Source organism: Struthio camelus, chromosome 2 (assembly GCF_040807025.1).
Source record: "Struthio camelus isolate bStrCam1 chromosome 2, bStrCam1.hap1, whole genome shotgun sequence".
Classification (NCBI taxonomy): Eukaryota; Metazoa; Chordata; class Aves; order Struthioniformes; family Struthionidae; genus Struthio; species Struthio camelus.
Window position 1 is genome coordinate 27,423,395 of NC_090943.1, and position 15,876 is coordinate 27,439,270.

A 15,876-nucleotide genomic window follows, 5' to 3' on the forward strand; every position below is an offset into this window, starting at 1 on the left:
GCCCGGTTAGTGAAAATTATTTTATGCTCCCTTGCTACTATACCAACAAAATGAAATCCAAGTTCCTGCATGATGTGACATGTAAACCATTTGTGCTGAAGTGACTGCCAGGAAATGGATGGAAAGTTTTTATCCTGAAGAAACACTCAAATAAAATGCTAGCGTAATCTAAAATTATTCACTGACAGTAACAGTGCGGGTTTTTTTGTGTTTTCTCTTTTTAATGATCAGTTTAGCTGAGCCTAGTATGAAACAATTTAGGACATCGGCAGAGAAAGCGATGTGTTTTCCCTTCTGATGCTCAGCAATGCTGAAAAGCTATTTTTTAAAAGGAAAATATAAAACAATTTTGTTCACATTTCATGGGGGAAAAAACCTTCGACAGTGCTGCAACCTATTTTAAAGCGCACATGTTTTCAAAGAGCACATTACGAGCGTGCTGCAAACCCTAGCATTTCCTCAGGTTCGTTAAGGCAGGTCATGACTTAAAACCTGGACGTGCTCAGCTCTGTGTAGATGCTGCGCTCACAACTGCACACGCTTATCTCCCTTAGCATTCTGCTGTGCCATGATTCATCTGTATTTCCTTTCTTTACGGCAGTGAGCAGTCAACAAAGCACAGATAAATGCCTTATTTCTTCCTCACAGTATAACTTCCAGTTTTCAAGACGGCCACTTGCTCCTTCGCCCGGAGGAAGTCAGAACTCAGTGCCCATTCTTCTCAACCACAGAAAAAAGTGACAGTCCTCAGCTTTTTGCCATCAAACTCCAAAATTACACAGCCACATCAATCCATCTCCTCTTCCCTATGGAGCTTCTCTGTTATCACAAAGCCTACTCAAAATTTCCCTAAGGGCCAAGAGCAGCACTTGAAAAAGAGCCTCACTTTGTACGAAACCAAAAGCGTGCGCTGCTGTCCACCGCCCGAGAACCCCCCCGACGTCGCTGTTTCTCGCGCTGTTATTTCAGACCTGTCTCAGTTCTCAGTCTGCCGCAGCTGGGAGGAGTGTCCTCCCCCCGCCCCCAGCATGGGGCACATCGCTTTGAATCTTTTACTCATTTACTGAAGGAAATATCGAGAGGTTTCTTTAAACGACAGCAAGACGCCCAGACGTCTGATCTGCCAGAAGGATTCTGGAGCGCTGTGGAAATAACTGGCTATCAGGGAGAGACGGCTTCGAAGTTACCGTTTGCAGCACCCACAGTATGGGGGTTGGATCAGTTCTTACGGGATTACTTTCATGGCAAGTGCTTTTCCCTATCTGAAGAGCTTCTTTGTGAGCAAAAAACGAGGATGCATCTTGGGAATGATCTAATACCTCAAAAGATCATTCTTGCAGTTTATCTTGCAGTACGCTTCCCTGCTGAAGGAAACGATGCAGAGCTCTTGTATTGATCGCAATGATAGCACATGCGGCGTGCCTTTTAGCATGGGGCTGTCTGCGCTATCGCTTTTCAACAGAACTCCAAAGCAAATCCTTGCAAGCTAGCAGTGTTACTGACTGACTTGTGTTTACACACATGCTGTCTTCACGTTTTTTCTTCACTTCAAAACAAATCTGGCCCTGCTGAAGTCAACGCAAGTTTAGCCAGTACCTTCAAAGGAACTGCAATTTAGATTTACTTTTGGAAATAGTAAGATCAAGAATATCTTTTTATGTTTAAAAAATGGAAGAGGGTATTTTAGAAGTTGTTTCTCGTATTGAGTTTCAATGGAGGAAAAAATATAAAAGAATTAGTACAGCAAAGCAGCTAACCAAAGATAAAAGTTACACTCTGACAAGGAAAACCGATTGTCTTTCTCACCGTGTCAACTAATAATCATTAAGTCTTCTAACCACCGCTCAGTCTGCAGGAGCAGTGAAGACCGACACTTGGAAAACCAAGTTAGATCATCACACTGTAAGCAAGGCCCCCCTCTAGCTTACTGCACGGCCAGCCAAAGGTTGATTTTAGGACTGTTACACACTAGGTGTTTCAAAAGACATTAACTTTTTCAACTTAAGAAAGCATCATTTTTCTTAGGCCTGTCCTCAACATGAAAATTGCACCAGCATACCAACTTTGGTCAGAGGTGTGATTTTTAAATAAGAAAATACCAGAGTAAGTTCTGGGTGTGAAAGCCATTCTCCACGCCTATACCCACACTTTTTGTTCATTCTTGGTCATGGACTAATGCAGCTCTTTTACTACCCTTTAGCATAGCTGCAATAACAATTGAATGCTTGTGCTAACACTGTACAGCTTTTCATGCCGACAACCCCTTAGCCTGAACGACTGCTATGCACAGCAGCACTAAGGGTACCAGCTAATAGGTTTTCAAGCACCTTTTCTACTGTACAAGTAGGAGATGCTGCGCTTTTTCTTTCACCCAGGAACTCTGGCCACGATCTGTTACAAGCAGGGCTTGGTATGTTCTTGCCTCAGGAAATGCCCTCTGGTTCTGGGGCTTTTGGTCCCTCTCCCTATGCAGCCTACACGATCACAATCGAAATCCTGCTCAGCTCCGTAGATGACTTTTCCTCATTTTATATAGAATTTTTCAAAAAAGTCCCGCTGGCAGCCTTACAACATTCAACAATTTTGGCTTGAGGAAGTTTATGACCAATAGGAATGGTCACTGAAGGTCTTACTGTTTCTGACCGACTGCCTGGAAATGAAAAATTGCAGCAGTTCAAGAAGAACCTTTTCCTCCTTTTCGTCAAAGCTGTTTTGTCCTCACTGAACTCAGCAGAGGCTCTTTTGGCTTTGGATTAGGCTACATCCTACATGCAATGAAAAAACAACCCAAAAACACAACTGAGTAAACTTGTCAGTTTACATATGTTTTATGTGAAGACGATACTTTCCTATGTTTAGCAACACGATGATATCATTTTCTGTGTCTTCCTGTCTTCATTCATGCTGAAGCCGGAACCCAGAAAATCATTTTTACGTTACAGAACTGTGGTAAGGCTCTTACAGTAACTAATAATAACAATGGATTACTTTTTATCAATGTGAGACAGGCTGATTTCTAAATACAAAGTAAAGTGCAAAGTGGACTCCTTTCAGTTTCCTTTCTCAGCAGTTCTCTCTTCCCTGTCTCTAGTATATCTAAGTGACACTACCATCACAGTTGTGATACTCAGAACAGAAAACAGAAACGAAAAAATTAATAGGCGGGCAACAAGACCAAATGACACCCAACACATATGCAGCACAGTTAATCTTCAATACGCGTTAGCCTAGAGACGTCGTGCCAAGTTAAGAGCAGCTCATTCTGGGGGTAGGGCCAGCAAGTGTGGAAACAGGGTCAAAGCGTGGAGCTGGCAGGGCTTCCCCAGCAGCATCAGCGCCGAGGGCCAGCCCTGCCGGGAGCGAGCTCACGGCCAAGCCAAGCGCGCCCAGGAGAGCTCCCGGCAGAGGGGCAACGGTGGCAGGGGGCCTGGAGATACTGGAGGTGCTTTTCAGCAGCTGGCCTGGGCAACGGCTCCGATTTCAGCTGCCAGGTCCCCTTGAACTGCCTCCAGCGCAACCCTGCCCAGAAGCGCTCGCTGACATATGGGAGGATGTATCAGCCCCATATCCACAGGGATGGAAACTCAGAGACATGGCCAGTGTGGCATGTTCAAAAGTATCTGCATAGGTTTTCAAGCAAGACTCCCTGAGGGCCAGCAACAGTTTTATCTTAAACTAGGTAACCTGGGAAATTTTCACCCAACCTGTCTAGCTTAATGTATGGAAGAAGCCAGTATCACAACAGAAGCCAGATTTAAGGGGTTTTGGAAAACTAGCACGTATATACATTACTTCAGTAATCAGTCACGATTTAATTTAGAGCCAGTAATTAGTAATTGATTACTTTTATAAAATAACCACAACAACTTCAGTCCTGACTGGAAAAACAATTGTCTTCACAGACACATGTAATTTCAACTGCAGAGATGGCTTTGGAAGCAGAGTTATAACAGGAGACAAAAACATATGAACATAGAGAGTAAGCACATTACTGCATTAAAATAAAATAAAAAAAAGCCTCCAGAAACTTACCACTGAGGTTAGAGCCATCTGAAAACTGTAGATTCGTGCAAGGCCAAAGTCAGCTAACTTTATCTGCCCGCTGCTGGTTACAAGGATATTTTGGGGTTTCAGGTCCCGATGTACCACCCGATGTGAATGCAGAAAATCCAGTCCCCGAAACAACTGAAGCATCATATCCTAAATACAAAGAAGAAATCCATAAATAATTATCAAGACAAGGCAGCAAACAAGTAAACTCGCTGCCGTAATCTGCAAAACTAATTTAAGTATTGACTTGAATAGGTGCACAGGAGATAAAAACAGCTATTAATATAAAACAGACAGGATGTTGCTAGAGCCGGCAGACTTGCACAGGTGTACTTATCACATTAATGTATTGTTTCCAGTTGACTGATTTGAGGTTGACTGAAAGAAGTATAAAGACTGGTCAACACACTTTAAAGAAATAGCAAAAGCTTGTCCATCAATCCCAGGACAACTTCAAAAGAATGCTGTCCGAGTAAGAAAAATATATAGCAGCTTTTTGCTCTTAACTTTAAACCACCCACCACTTTGCATCTCACAAGTCTATGCTTTGTTCTGCCCCACGGAAGTGGAATGTTATCATTCACTTCAACAGGCGCAGGACGTATTTTAATCAGAAAAGCTGATTATATGATTGTGTTGTCAGGATTTAATGTCACGGGGAAAAAAGTACTTAGGAAAATCTACTGCACAGAATTTACAGAATAGGACAGGAACTACTTTCAGATCAAAGTCTGGCACCAAATCAGCCTAATAATCGTAAGTAGCAGTTCTCATTTTTGCCTTCTGTTGTATTACAGTGATGCAATCTTTTATGACATTTCCACAGCTGAAGAAAGCATTTCATCTGTACTCATTGTTTTACATCAATCCCAGTGACATGAAAGGAATGAACGAACGAACTCAAAACTAAATACTAGAAATCCCCTGAATTCCAAATTAGAAGGATACTGTCAACTTGAAAATCATATTTGCAAAACAGTTATAAGCAGATGCTGTGACAGGAAACAAAGGGAAGAAACAAAAGAATGCAAGAAACAAAAGGGATAAAGAAAAACTGTTTTTGCTCCGGGCACCAAGTGAAACCCCGTTTCTGTGTTTGCTGGTGGCATACACCCTTTCCACTAGCCATGCAGCAGGCTGTCCTCCAATCCTGTTGTTAGCAACCAAAATGATCTTGGAGAGGTGGATATCAAGAAACATGAGAAAAAGGATAAATTGAAGTTGGTTGCTTTTGTTCTTCTTTACGGACTCTTCTAGAGATCATCACAGGAATTGGGAAACCCTTGCACATTTTTTCAAGAAAATATTCAGGGCACACTATTCAAAGGAACGCTATCAGAAAACAGGTTAAAAATAGCTCAGAACACTCAACCTGATAATGCTACTTCAGCTGGATGCATTTTTGGATGCATTGCTATGTACTTTAATACAAAATTACTACTTCCATGTAATGTCCTTTGATTATCTCTACAGAAAGTATTATAAAATTCATAGATGTTAAGGCGGGAAGCAATCTGACCTCTGATAAAACATGGCCATTTCTACATATAGCTTATAATTGTCTGCTAAATGGTAGTAACAGTGGATTGCTCAAAAAGAGATCAGTCTTGATTTGAAGGTCCAAATGATGGAGAAACGACGTAAGCTGTGACAACATTTAGTTAGTTATAACCATCTCTGAAGGATAATAGTGAACTGAACTCTCCGTTCCCGACTAGCTGCTGCCTTTCACTGCCTTCACTTCTGTGGGCAAAACAGAGATCTGATCTTTCGATAACTAGTACAATAGAGTTTACCCCTCTAAAAACAAATAGCCAAGGCATACTGAATCATCTGTCTATGCAATTTCCCTGTGCAGCTCATAAACATGTGGAAGAGCCAGGACTACAGTTCTGCAGGCTTCGGGCATTGACAAAACTAGTACATGCCATATCTGGTCAGTCTGTGCTATCATAAATTAGCTCAAATCGCAACAGTGTTTGGATCAATCTTGCAGAGATAAAGAACACAGAAAGAGACACGTCTAAGCATGTGGTTATCTCAAGTATGTATTTAATTGTTTCACTGCCTAACTATTTTATTCAAGAGGCAGACATAATACCAGATGAAGATAGAAATGAATTTAAACAACGTAAGGATTAGGCTAGACCCCTGGCTAGTCCCTTTTTTGTGACATTTCTGCATCATACTCATTTGTCATGAATATAAACTCATTCCTGCAGTTACCAAACACACCTACAATATTTTTTTTCCATAACTTATACTGGCTTTGGTTCCTATTTCTTCCTCAAGCTCAGTGAAGGCAATTCTGCCCCACTAGCCGCAAGTTGCAAGCAATGTCATCAGCTTCTGAATTCGGAGTTTTCTTCCAGGTATGCTTAAAAAAAGAAAGAGTAAAAAGCATTTGGAATTGGAAACTGGACATCTCTTTCCCTCCTCCCACAGAAGGGAAAGAAGATGAAAACAATTTATTGAAGTTCTCTTCACACACAAAAAATGAGATAGGCAGCAGCAAAGTGTACGAGGAAAGTGTAAATTTAAAAGATATTAAAAATTAAGAAGGAAAACTGAGAAAGAAAAAGCTGTGTTTCCTATTTCATCTTTTAGCAGATTAAAGTTTGTCTGTACAGGCTACTCTCTACTATTTATTTTAGACAACTGATTATGCTCTGTTGGTGTCCCTTATTATTTACTGCTATACATATGAAGACATTTCAGTTCAAAACTCTCTTGGGGGAACAGCCAAAGAATTGCATGTGTAAAGGGGGGCATTTTCATATAAAAGGACCATGTGCTGTTTGCGATCCATTATAATCCCGTTTCTAAATTTTCAGCTAACTACGCAAAGAACAAAAACCAAAATTGCATGACATACATAGGCTTATTATTACATGCTTTAAATACAGAATATCAAATCATGCAGATCAGAATTTGATATTTGTTTGCACAAATTATTGATAGAAAAAAATGGAGCAATAAATAGGTGTTCAAAATCCAAAAGCAAACAAAAGAGAGAGCCATTTTATTACTTTTTTTTCCCCAAAATGAATGTTTAATTTTGTCCTGTACAGAAGCCTAGAGTCAAGTCCACTAGGCCTCATGTTTGGAAAATTACTTCATACTCTTAGTCAACTACTTGCAGGAAACACCAGACTTGGTCTTGGCCATGTGTTTTGTTCAATACTGTAATTAACTCCAAAATACATTAACCTTTGCTAGCAAATTGGATAAAGGCTGTAAACACGCACAAGCCAGATTTATTAGCTGATTAAGTCAGGATAATTCCACTGATGTGATGGAAGTACATTCACTTCTATCAGCTGATGATTAACCAGTATCTTCACAATTACCAAGCTCTAGAAATAGCAGCAAGAGAGTCTTCTATGTGCTTCTAGTTTGTTCCATGTTTGCTTTTCCCTGAAAAGCTTTCTGCAGTACCCAGGCATGCCATACTTCTGAACTACAGTTAAAATCGTATTTCAGAAGTTAAGTGAAAAATGAAGCAGACGCGTGCGTTTGCAGACTTGAGGAACAAGCTCTAATGAGCAACGAGCAACCGCTCATGACCTCTTCTGAATGGTCTTTGGATATCGTATGTTTGCAAACACAGACACAGAATAGTGCCTGTTGCTTCAGATGAGACGTGTCTACCTTGCTTCTAACATCCCTAAGCCTGTGGGAGTTGTTGCCACAGTTGAGGCTATACACATTAGTCCACTGTGATTGCCCTCAGATAACCATGACCTTACAATGTTTTCACTTTTCAGGCTACATTTTGCAATGCGGTCTATGCATAAGTGTAAAATATTTATCTGTAATTCAGATGAAAACTGAGCTATTTTGGGATGCAATGAACAAATACGCTTTCCTTAGAGGCAAAACGTAGCTTTAATTTTGTAGAAGTCTTGCAATGGAAACAGCTGGAGGTGAAATTTGTTATGGAAATGCTGCTTCTTTTCCATGTTCCACCAAATATGGTATCAGTGATGGCATCCCTCAGTCTGGTATTTTATCAGCACTGCATGTCAGGAGCAACTTTTGATGAACTTTTCAAGTAATATCCTGTTATATCGTAAATCTCAACAATGCGCAGAAATATGTCCTGCATACTCCGCTTCGGGGGTGAGTGAGGCCAGGGCTGGGTTTGGGGGAGGCTGAGCAGCTGCTGCTGCTGCCTGTGCCGCGGGCAGCGTCACCCACCGCTCAGGTCTCTGAGCTCGGGGGCAGCAGGAGCAGAAAGCCTCCATCTCCGGCAGATCTGTGTCTCCCTGTGCCCTATTGCTTCACTGATCCCTCCTAGCCTCTGCCTTCGGATCCAGAAATCCCCCCCGCCAAGTGACTGGTTTCAGGATACCGCTCTGATCCTTTAAGTGTCACCCACCACCTTGGCTTCTAGCAATAACAACGGGCGTTTGGCTGTAGTAAGCTGTATGTTGTATAAGTGCAGCCAGATTCTCCAGACAGCTCGTTGAACTAATCCATATTTATCTTAATTTATTATTAGGCCAAATATACAGCAGAGAGAAGTAATGAAACTTTTTTGCACGGAAAAGCCATTCAGGCTCGTAGCATCTGAATGCGCCTGAGGCTACGGGCACACAGAGATACAGAGCACCAAACACCGATCTGGAGCATCGGTACGGGATAAAAAATCCCCCAAACCCTACACGCGGAGGGCAGACCGTGTTGTGAAACCCAGACTTTTGGCAGTATGAGAAAACTGCCTCCGATTCTTCCAGCGCTACCTCTGCACTTGCTGGGTGCGGCTGCATCGCTTTGGGGGTTCGCAGCTTTTTAAGGCTGCGGCAGTCTGTCGTTGGTCAGACCCAGCCCTACGGCTCCTCACGTCAAAAAGGCTCCAGTGCACAAGACTTTACAGCTAACTCGGCTTCCAGCTTAACTGCCTTGTACCCTGGACGGCACTAGACGCAGTTGTGGCGCCTGCCTAAGCCAAAAGAGGATGGCATGGCCGTCGACTAAATAATTCAGGAATCTATTCAGTTAAACAGAAATGACACAGAAATGTGCAGAGGCTGGATCTTGTCTTTGTAAAGAGGGCCACAGGGCTACGCAACCTGAACAAACCCACCGAAACCAAGAGGTCTCCTGAGAGCCCAGGCACCAAGAGGGACGGCACACACGCGAACACGAGCTTTTGCGGAGCTTACCTTTTCCCCTCTACTCACTGGTCTGCAAAAAAAAAAACCCTGAGGCGGATTCCCCCAGGCCGCGGGGATGCGAGGACCTAGCACCACAGGAAGAAAGGCTCTGGAAGCAGGGAAACGTGCTTGGTCGCGTGGCCGACCAGAGCAACGCAGCGCAGCTGCTCTCTCAGCTGCAGACAGACTCTGAACTTGTGCTACAGCACAGGCTTTTTACAGCAATTTTTTGGGCCCGCTTTTTTTCTTTTCTTTTTTTCTTTACTGCAGCACTTGGGAACCTACAAAAACATTTCTTCCGCTCCTCCGCGGCGCACGACGCGCGCCCGCGCAACAGCCTCCCTCCTCTACCCCCGGCCCTTCGCGTCTATCTATCCGTCCGTGTTTTATTCGGCCGTTCTTGCAGGGCCGGACGGCGCGGGCCCGCTGCCGACGGCGGGTGTTGGGACCCTCGCGCCGACCGCTGGCTGCCGAAGGCAGCACCGAGCAATAGGTAGGGCACGAGGCGGGCTGGTGGGACGAAAGGGCTCGCGCTGCCTCCAGCGAACCGCAGAGCCTCCTCGGAGCAGCAGAGGAGCCGGCTGGAGACTCCCCACCACCTTACCGGAGCCCGGAGAAACTCCCAACCACCAGCCGCCTTCGTTTTAAAGGGTGTTTTTTAAACGTGCTGGAAGAAAGTTTAAAGAGGCTTCACGTTCTTGGGGGCCTATTTTGGAAACAGAGTAATTACAGCACTTCTATGGTTATACTTTGTAACAAACAGTCAACATTCATTAATGCCAAAAAAACAATGGCATTCCTGAGGAATTACACAGTACAGATACACGAATAGCCAAAGACGTGATTAATGTTGTTACGCCGAATCCCAAAGGCGTTAGTAATAATTCAGCGACTCCCTGTTAAATGCAGTGATATATATTTTTTTAAACCCGTCCTGGCGCGGGGCCGGACACCCCTGCTGCAAGCCCACCTGGACGGCGGCGGCGGCGGCGACGGGGGCAGCGAGGCTGCAGGACGCTCCCGCGTGCCGCCGGCGGGGTCGGCGGCCGGGAGAGGCGGCCGCCTGCCTTGCCTCTGCCTCCTCCTCCGGCCCTGTCGTGCCGGGAAGGTCCTCGTCCCAGGCTCCCCGCGGGGCGCCCAGGAAGGGAAGGAGGCGGCTGCCCTCCTACCTTCCCCCAGCCCCGCTGCCCCCTCCCAAGTGCCATCCCCGCACCGTCCCTTCAACTTCAAAGTGTTTACTGTCCGACAGGAGATCAGTAAATCCCAATGACCTATCCATTCAGTCCTATTCATCACCTTTACTATACAAGACAAAATGTCTTCTGCTCATAGAATAAAAAGTTCTGCAGAGAGAGAAAAATACAGCAAATTTGATCCCGTATGACCCGCGCAGGGAACTGACACCTCCCAAGCTCATGCAAGGAACTGGTCTAATTGCTGCTGGGGTTTTTTATGCTGCTGCCCAAGATGTAAATGATTTGCTGCAAATTAATTCACAGCTGTATTTATTTTTAAATATGAAATAAACATTTGCATAGCTATTTTTGAAACGTAAAAATTTTTTTATCGTATCAAAGATACTTCATACAGTCAGAGTAGATCAAGGAACATTTTAAACCATACTCTGATCAACACTTTCTGATCAAACTGCTTTCATCAGGAAGAAAGCACAGTTCAGACAAGTGATTCTGCATTATCAAATTGTCGGGATGAAGGTGGCTTGCAGCAGCATTCAAAAATGCCCCTTGAGATGGGGCAGGGTCCAAAGGACGACCACTGCCGCTGCCATAGCCTGAGGACACGCTACACTGTATACATATAACTTTGGACTTCTTGCTGCAGAACCCTGAATACATACATAGTATATATAGTATTTATGTCGTGTATTTCATACATGCAAGTATGCACGCATGCATACGTTCTAGTGTTTAGTGCCCACTGACGGCAGTTTTCCATACCAGCCCAGTGAAAAAGCAGAAGCAGTAAAATAAACAGATCTCTTTTTCAAATGGCTACAACTATCTGTAAAACAATATAAAAGATAAAATATCTGAAAGACTGGAGTCTCTAAAACACCATTCTGAAGACTAATTTAGTTATATTAGAAGCAGTGAGGTAACTGAGAGTAGAAAGTCCTACACAAGTTAGCACGGAATACAATATTCAGCCAACCAGCTGATAACCAGTCAATTTGGTAAAATTTGCAAATGCCACTGTTCTGCAGACTTGCTCGTGTACCCTGAACGTTGTATGCCCGTTTCATGCAAAAGTACCACAAGTGTACAGAAGAGTCACACATTTTGGTGTAAGCAGAGTTACTCACATTGTACCATTCTCATTTCCACTCACTCCCACTTCATATTGCCAGAGGTCTCAGTGGAAGTGAAAATCATATCTGAACTTCTGAATTTCTAAAAATTGTTAAGAAATCAACTTAGGTGCCAGTCTTTCAATGAGGCTGTGAAAAGCTGTCTCCAACTTCACTTCACCTTTGTCTGAAATTGGAGATTAGAAAGAGAATACATTGCAAAAAACCCTCAGAAAAAGCCAAAATTCTAATTGAATTATAAATGGCCCATGATATTCTTGAAAAATGTTGAGTCTTAACAGGAGTATGTTGGATTATTGTTATAAGTTTATGATTGACATTGATTTATATCTTTCAATACACCGCGGCAGTATTTCTTTTTTATTGCCATGCTCCTGTTTGTAGACCGAACTCAGTTTAGAGCCACTAGAGCAACTTAAACATGTTTTAGTCCCTTTACATAAACTCAGTAGCTGTCTCTTCTGGTTTTCCTTTAGAAGTGTACCCCTGAATTTGTACCTCTGTAGAAGGTACTAACCAAGCATTTTTCTGGAGTACTCCAGACACGTGTGCTCCGCAAATAACACTGCTGATTATTAGGAAAGGCTACCTAATTAAAGCTAGATTAAGACAAACAGGCTCAACCAGCAGTTTAAGAAACTGTTCAAATTAACCGTCTGCTCTCCTTAAAATGGAGGCCTGGATTAATCCTTCATAGGATGCTACAAAAAAATCAGTTTTGATATCAGTATCTTAATACTGCCAGATTATCACCCGGTATTCCAACCACCTAGTAGGTTTTGGTTATATAAAAAAAGGTGAAACACACTCACCACTGATCTCAGTATTTTTGATCCTAAGACTAAATTCAATACAAGAAATGTGCACGTATGTATATATGCATGTAGAGACACATGTACCGAAGCATTTCATTTCAGACAGATCAAAATTAGTTTGTGTCTATAAGCCTTCCCACATCAGTGATGTCTCATTTTCTAGCTTAGCACCCATGAAGCTAGTTTGCAATCCAGTTTCATTGTTTCAGCTGTTAACTTTTCACACTGATGACAAGAATTTGCATGACTGAAAGGAAACCTATGTAACTCTTGTCCTGCTTACTTACCTTTAGTGATTCAGTGTACCAAAAATTCCTATCAAAATGGAATTACCAGACATGCAAATGAGACATATAAAATTTCCTATTTGGCTACTGGTATTTTTAAGAGAAAATACATGCAAATTAAATGAGAACACAGGGGAATTTTGCTTTAACAATTAGACAGAAACTGGCAAATGTGGGACTAATAGCAAAATCTGCCCTGGGTATGAAATTTTCACAGCAGCTAAAAGTAATTTTGTAATTAATGAACTTTTCTTCCACTCATAAATCTTCCCACTGTCTGCACCCAGCAGAAAAACCTACAGGAGGCACCACGCTTACAGAATTCATAGATCTGACCCTAGATAAATAAACAAACAGCATTTTCCCCTCTGTCTCTGGATGATACCACCACAGTTTTGTAGGTGCCCAAATACTTTCTGGAAAATTTCTTTTAATATTGTTCCTCCATTACAAGCTTCTTGTACTGGAGACAGCAGTATCTTACAGCACACCCTGGTTTGGTGGTTGTTACCCATTCTGTTCTTCTATTCCTCCCAACATCTGAAAAAGAGGTAAGGACTGCAATGAACCAAGAAACTCCCCAAACCGATCACTGGCTCACCAAATTGGTGAGCCCAATACAAATGACTTGAAATAGTGTCCGTGATTTGTGTGCCTTAGCTCTGAAGCCTAATCTGGCATCTATCTGGGGACTGACAGCCCTCAAAATTTAGTAACTAGCAGTGCAATAACAGGACGTGTTTGATAGAATGGGCAGAGCTGCAGTTTGAATTTTGGTGTGCCCTTTTAATGTAATTCCAGCTGTCTCTCAACATGCAAAGTCACCCACCCTTCCTATGACTGATGCCATGAGTCTTAGACCTTATTCCTTCCGGGCTACAAACCAGACTCTCACTTGGCTAACTCAATCTATTTCGGAGCACTGTGTACACCCCCTCGGGTGTACATCAGTAGAGTTTTAGACTTTTAGTTTTTAAAAAAGATTTTGATTGCTTCTAATACGTTTGATAGTTACTTCCTTCTCTCATCTTGGGACATCTCCATTTGCTCTTCTTAAGACTTTGCTTCTGCTTTCCCAGGCTGCATTTTGGGACACTGTAAGTGTATCACCACTTCAGGTTACCCTTGTGGAAGCCCCCTAGGTGTAGTCAGAGAGACCAGTCCACCCAAAATTTAGAAAGCTGCATATGTCTCCCTTTAACTACTTTAGCATGATTCTGAGAGCAGTTCACCGAAATCGCTATCTCGCTCCCCGCCAGAATCAACAGTCAGCACATTATTGACAACTGAAGAGCTAATTCTCCTCAAGCGCCGCTATCGCCATTCCTTATGAAGAAAACACCAAAAATCCCTCCTTAATAACGCTACTCAATCAGCACGACAGCTATTTAACAGTGATACTGTTGGGTGTAATAGCTCTTTTTACTTTACTCAAACTGTGTGAAGGGTTAAAACTATGGCATATGTTGACAGTAGATGCTCCTGACTCGCAGGAAAGACACGTCGCTGTGGGGCCCCAATCGAGACTTCTCCTTCCCTGCAGCTGTCTGTGGAGAGCAGCTAATTGTATCCACTTGTTTAACCTCAGGGATAACGTCTGGAGGGGACCAAGTGCCACAAGCGTACTTTTTTTTTTTTTTAACGGTCATTTCCTCTCTGGTGTAACTTGCATGACAGCATGTGACAAGCAGAAATTAATGGGGACACTGCTGTGCCAATACCTCTTGAATTGCTTTGACACTGGCTGCAGGCTGCCTGCTTGGCCACCCAGCCAAGACCTCACATGAAACATGGCAAGGGGCCCACAGCTCTATTCACTAACAAGCCAGCTGGTCAGTGATTAGAAAGCCGAAACAATGCTGTGCACATACATCAAGAAAAATGCTTTACAAACAGCTTCGGACTCAGGAGGTAAAGTCTACTAAAAGGGTAAATCTGTAAATTCACCTTCTGGGGATTGCTAACTTCAGCTAACATTGGAGGTGAGGTGCAAGGTCCTGTTAGATGACTGTGCTACGCTCTCACCTGAGCACAAGGGCTAAAACCAGAATAAAGACTAACTCAACTAACATGCTCAAAATAACGTGCAAACAACTTAGACCACATTGATTCAGGTCCAGAGGAGCATTCAAATTATGTAAATACATAGAGATTTTTGACAGACCACTCTTCCTAACGGTCTGTCAACACCTTGGCAACATTGCTGACATTTCTGCGGAAATTCTCATTGGATTTGTCCGCAGTATGCCATCAAAAAGGCTGAGATTTGTTTATATGCTGATAAATAACAACAAAGGCTAAGACTTTGGAAGGATCCCAGGGGATTTGGATGACCACTTCTCCTACATCCAAGGCACCTTTGAACATTTCAGCCAAGACTTTTTTGAAATCTGTCAAACCCTTGACTAGATACAAAAGGCTGGAGAAGACTGTTCCTTTAATTTCGCTTCCCTTTTTTTTTTTTAAAAAAAAAAACAGTATCTGTTAAAAATACATATAATCTCTATGAAATATTTGCATAGGAACAACAAAATAAATATGTTTTGTTTTTCAACTGAGAAAAAGCAATTAATAAAATCCTACAGGATTAGAAAGCCCAATAGCATTTAAAATCAATAGGACTCGGATACCTAATTCCTATGGCTCCTTCAAAGATAATACACCCAGGACTGCAATTTGTGTTTAACAGAAAACTTGTTTAAACAGCGTAACACAGGCCTGCTTCATTTCCAGCTATATAAGGAACATTCTAGGCACTGCAAAAGGATAGCTGAGTCAGTGCTGTGGAGCAGAAATTGGGGTTATTGCAGAGTTTGGACTTTCATTCATTTCAATTCATTTTGATTGCTTCCCTCCTTGAAATACCTAGGAATTCAGCAGAAAAATGGTACTTGCAAGCTGAGGGAGAAGATGGCCTCACATCAGGCACAACCAAACCCAGTGCAGTCACTGGGAGTTTATCCATCAATTTTCCAAGACCTGGACTGGCCGCACTGCTTTTTAATGTGTCCGTTCTCCTCCCGCACGGATCAGAACTGGCAGGACTTTCAGACATTTGTAGCCAATCTTCTTTGAGACATAAGTGTCAGTATGACACTGGACACCGAAATACAGCTATTCTCTTACACACTCTATTAATATCTAAGAGTGTTTATTAAAGCTGTGAAAATAGAAAAAAGTAGGAAGACAATCCCTTCCTCACATAGTAAACAAAGGTCAGTTGTATACTTTTTAAA

General features: G+C 42.7%; 1 protein-coding gene across 5 annotated transcripts in view; it reads right to left on the minus strand.

The window, feature by feature from the left end:
• CDK6 (cyclin dependent kinase 6) overlaps window positions 1-15,876 on the minus strand; it is a 141,617-nt gene that overhangs the window by 78,180 nt on the left and 47,561 nt on the right. For all 5 annotated transcript variants that reach the window (XM_068934836.1, XM_068934840.1, XM_068934839.1 and 2 more), the window contains one exon: window positions 4,033-4,200. In XM_068934836.1, the coding sequence (XP_068790937.1) occupies window positions 4,033-4,200 (168 nt within the window). The remainder of the gene's footprint in view (window positions 1-4,032; window positions 4,201-15,876) is intronic.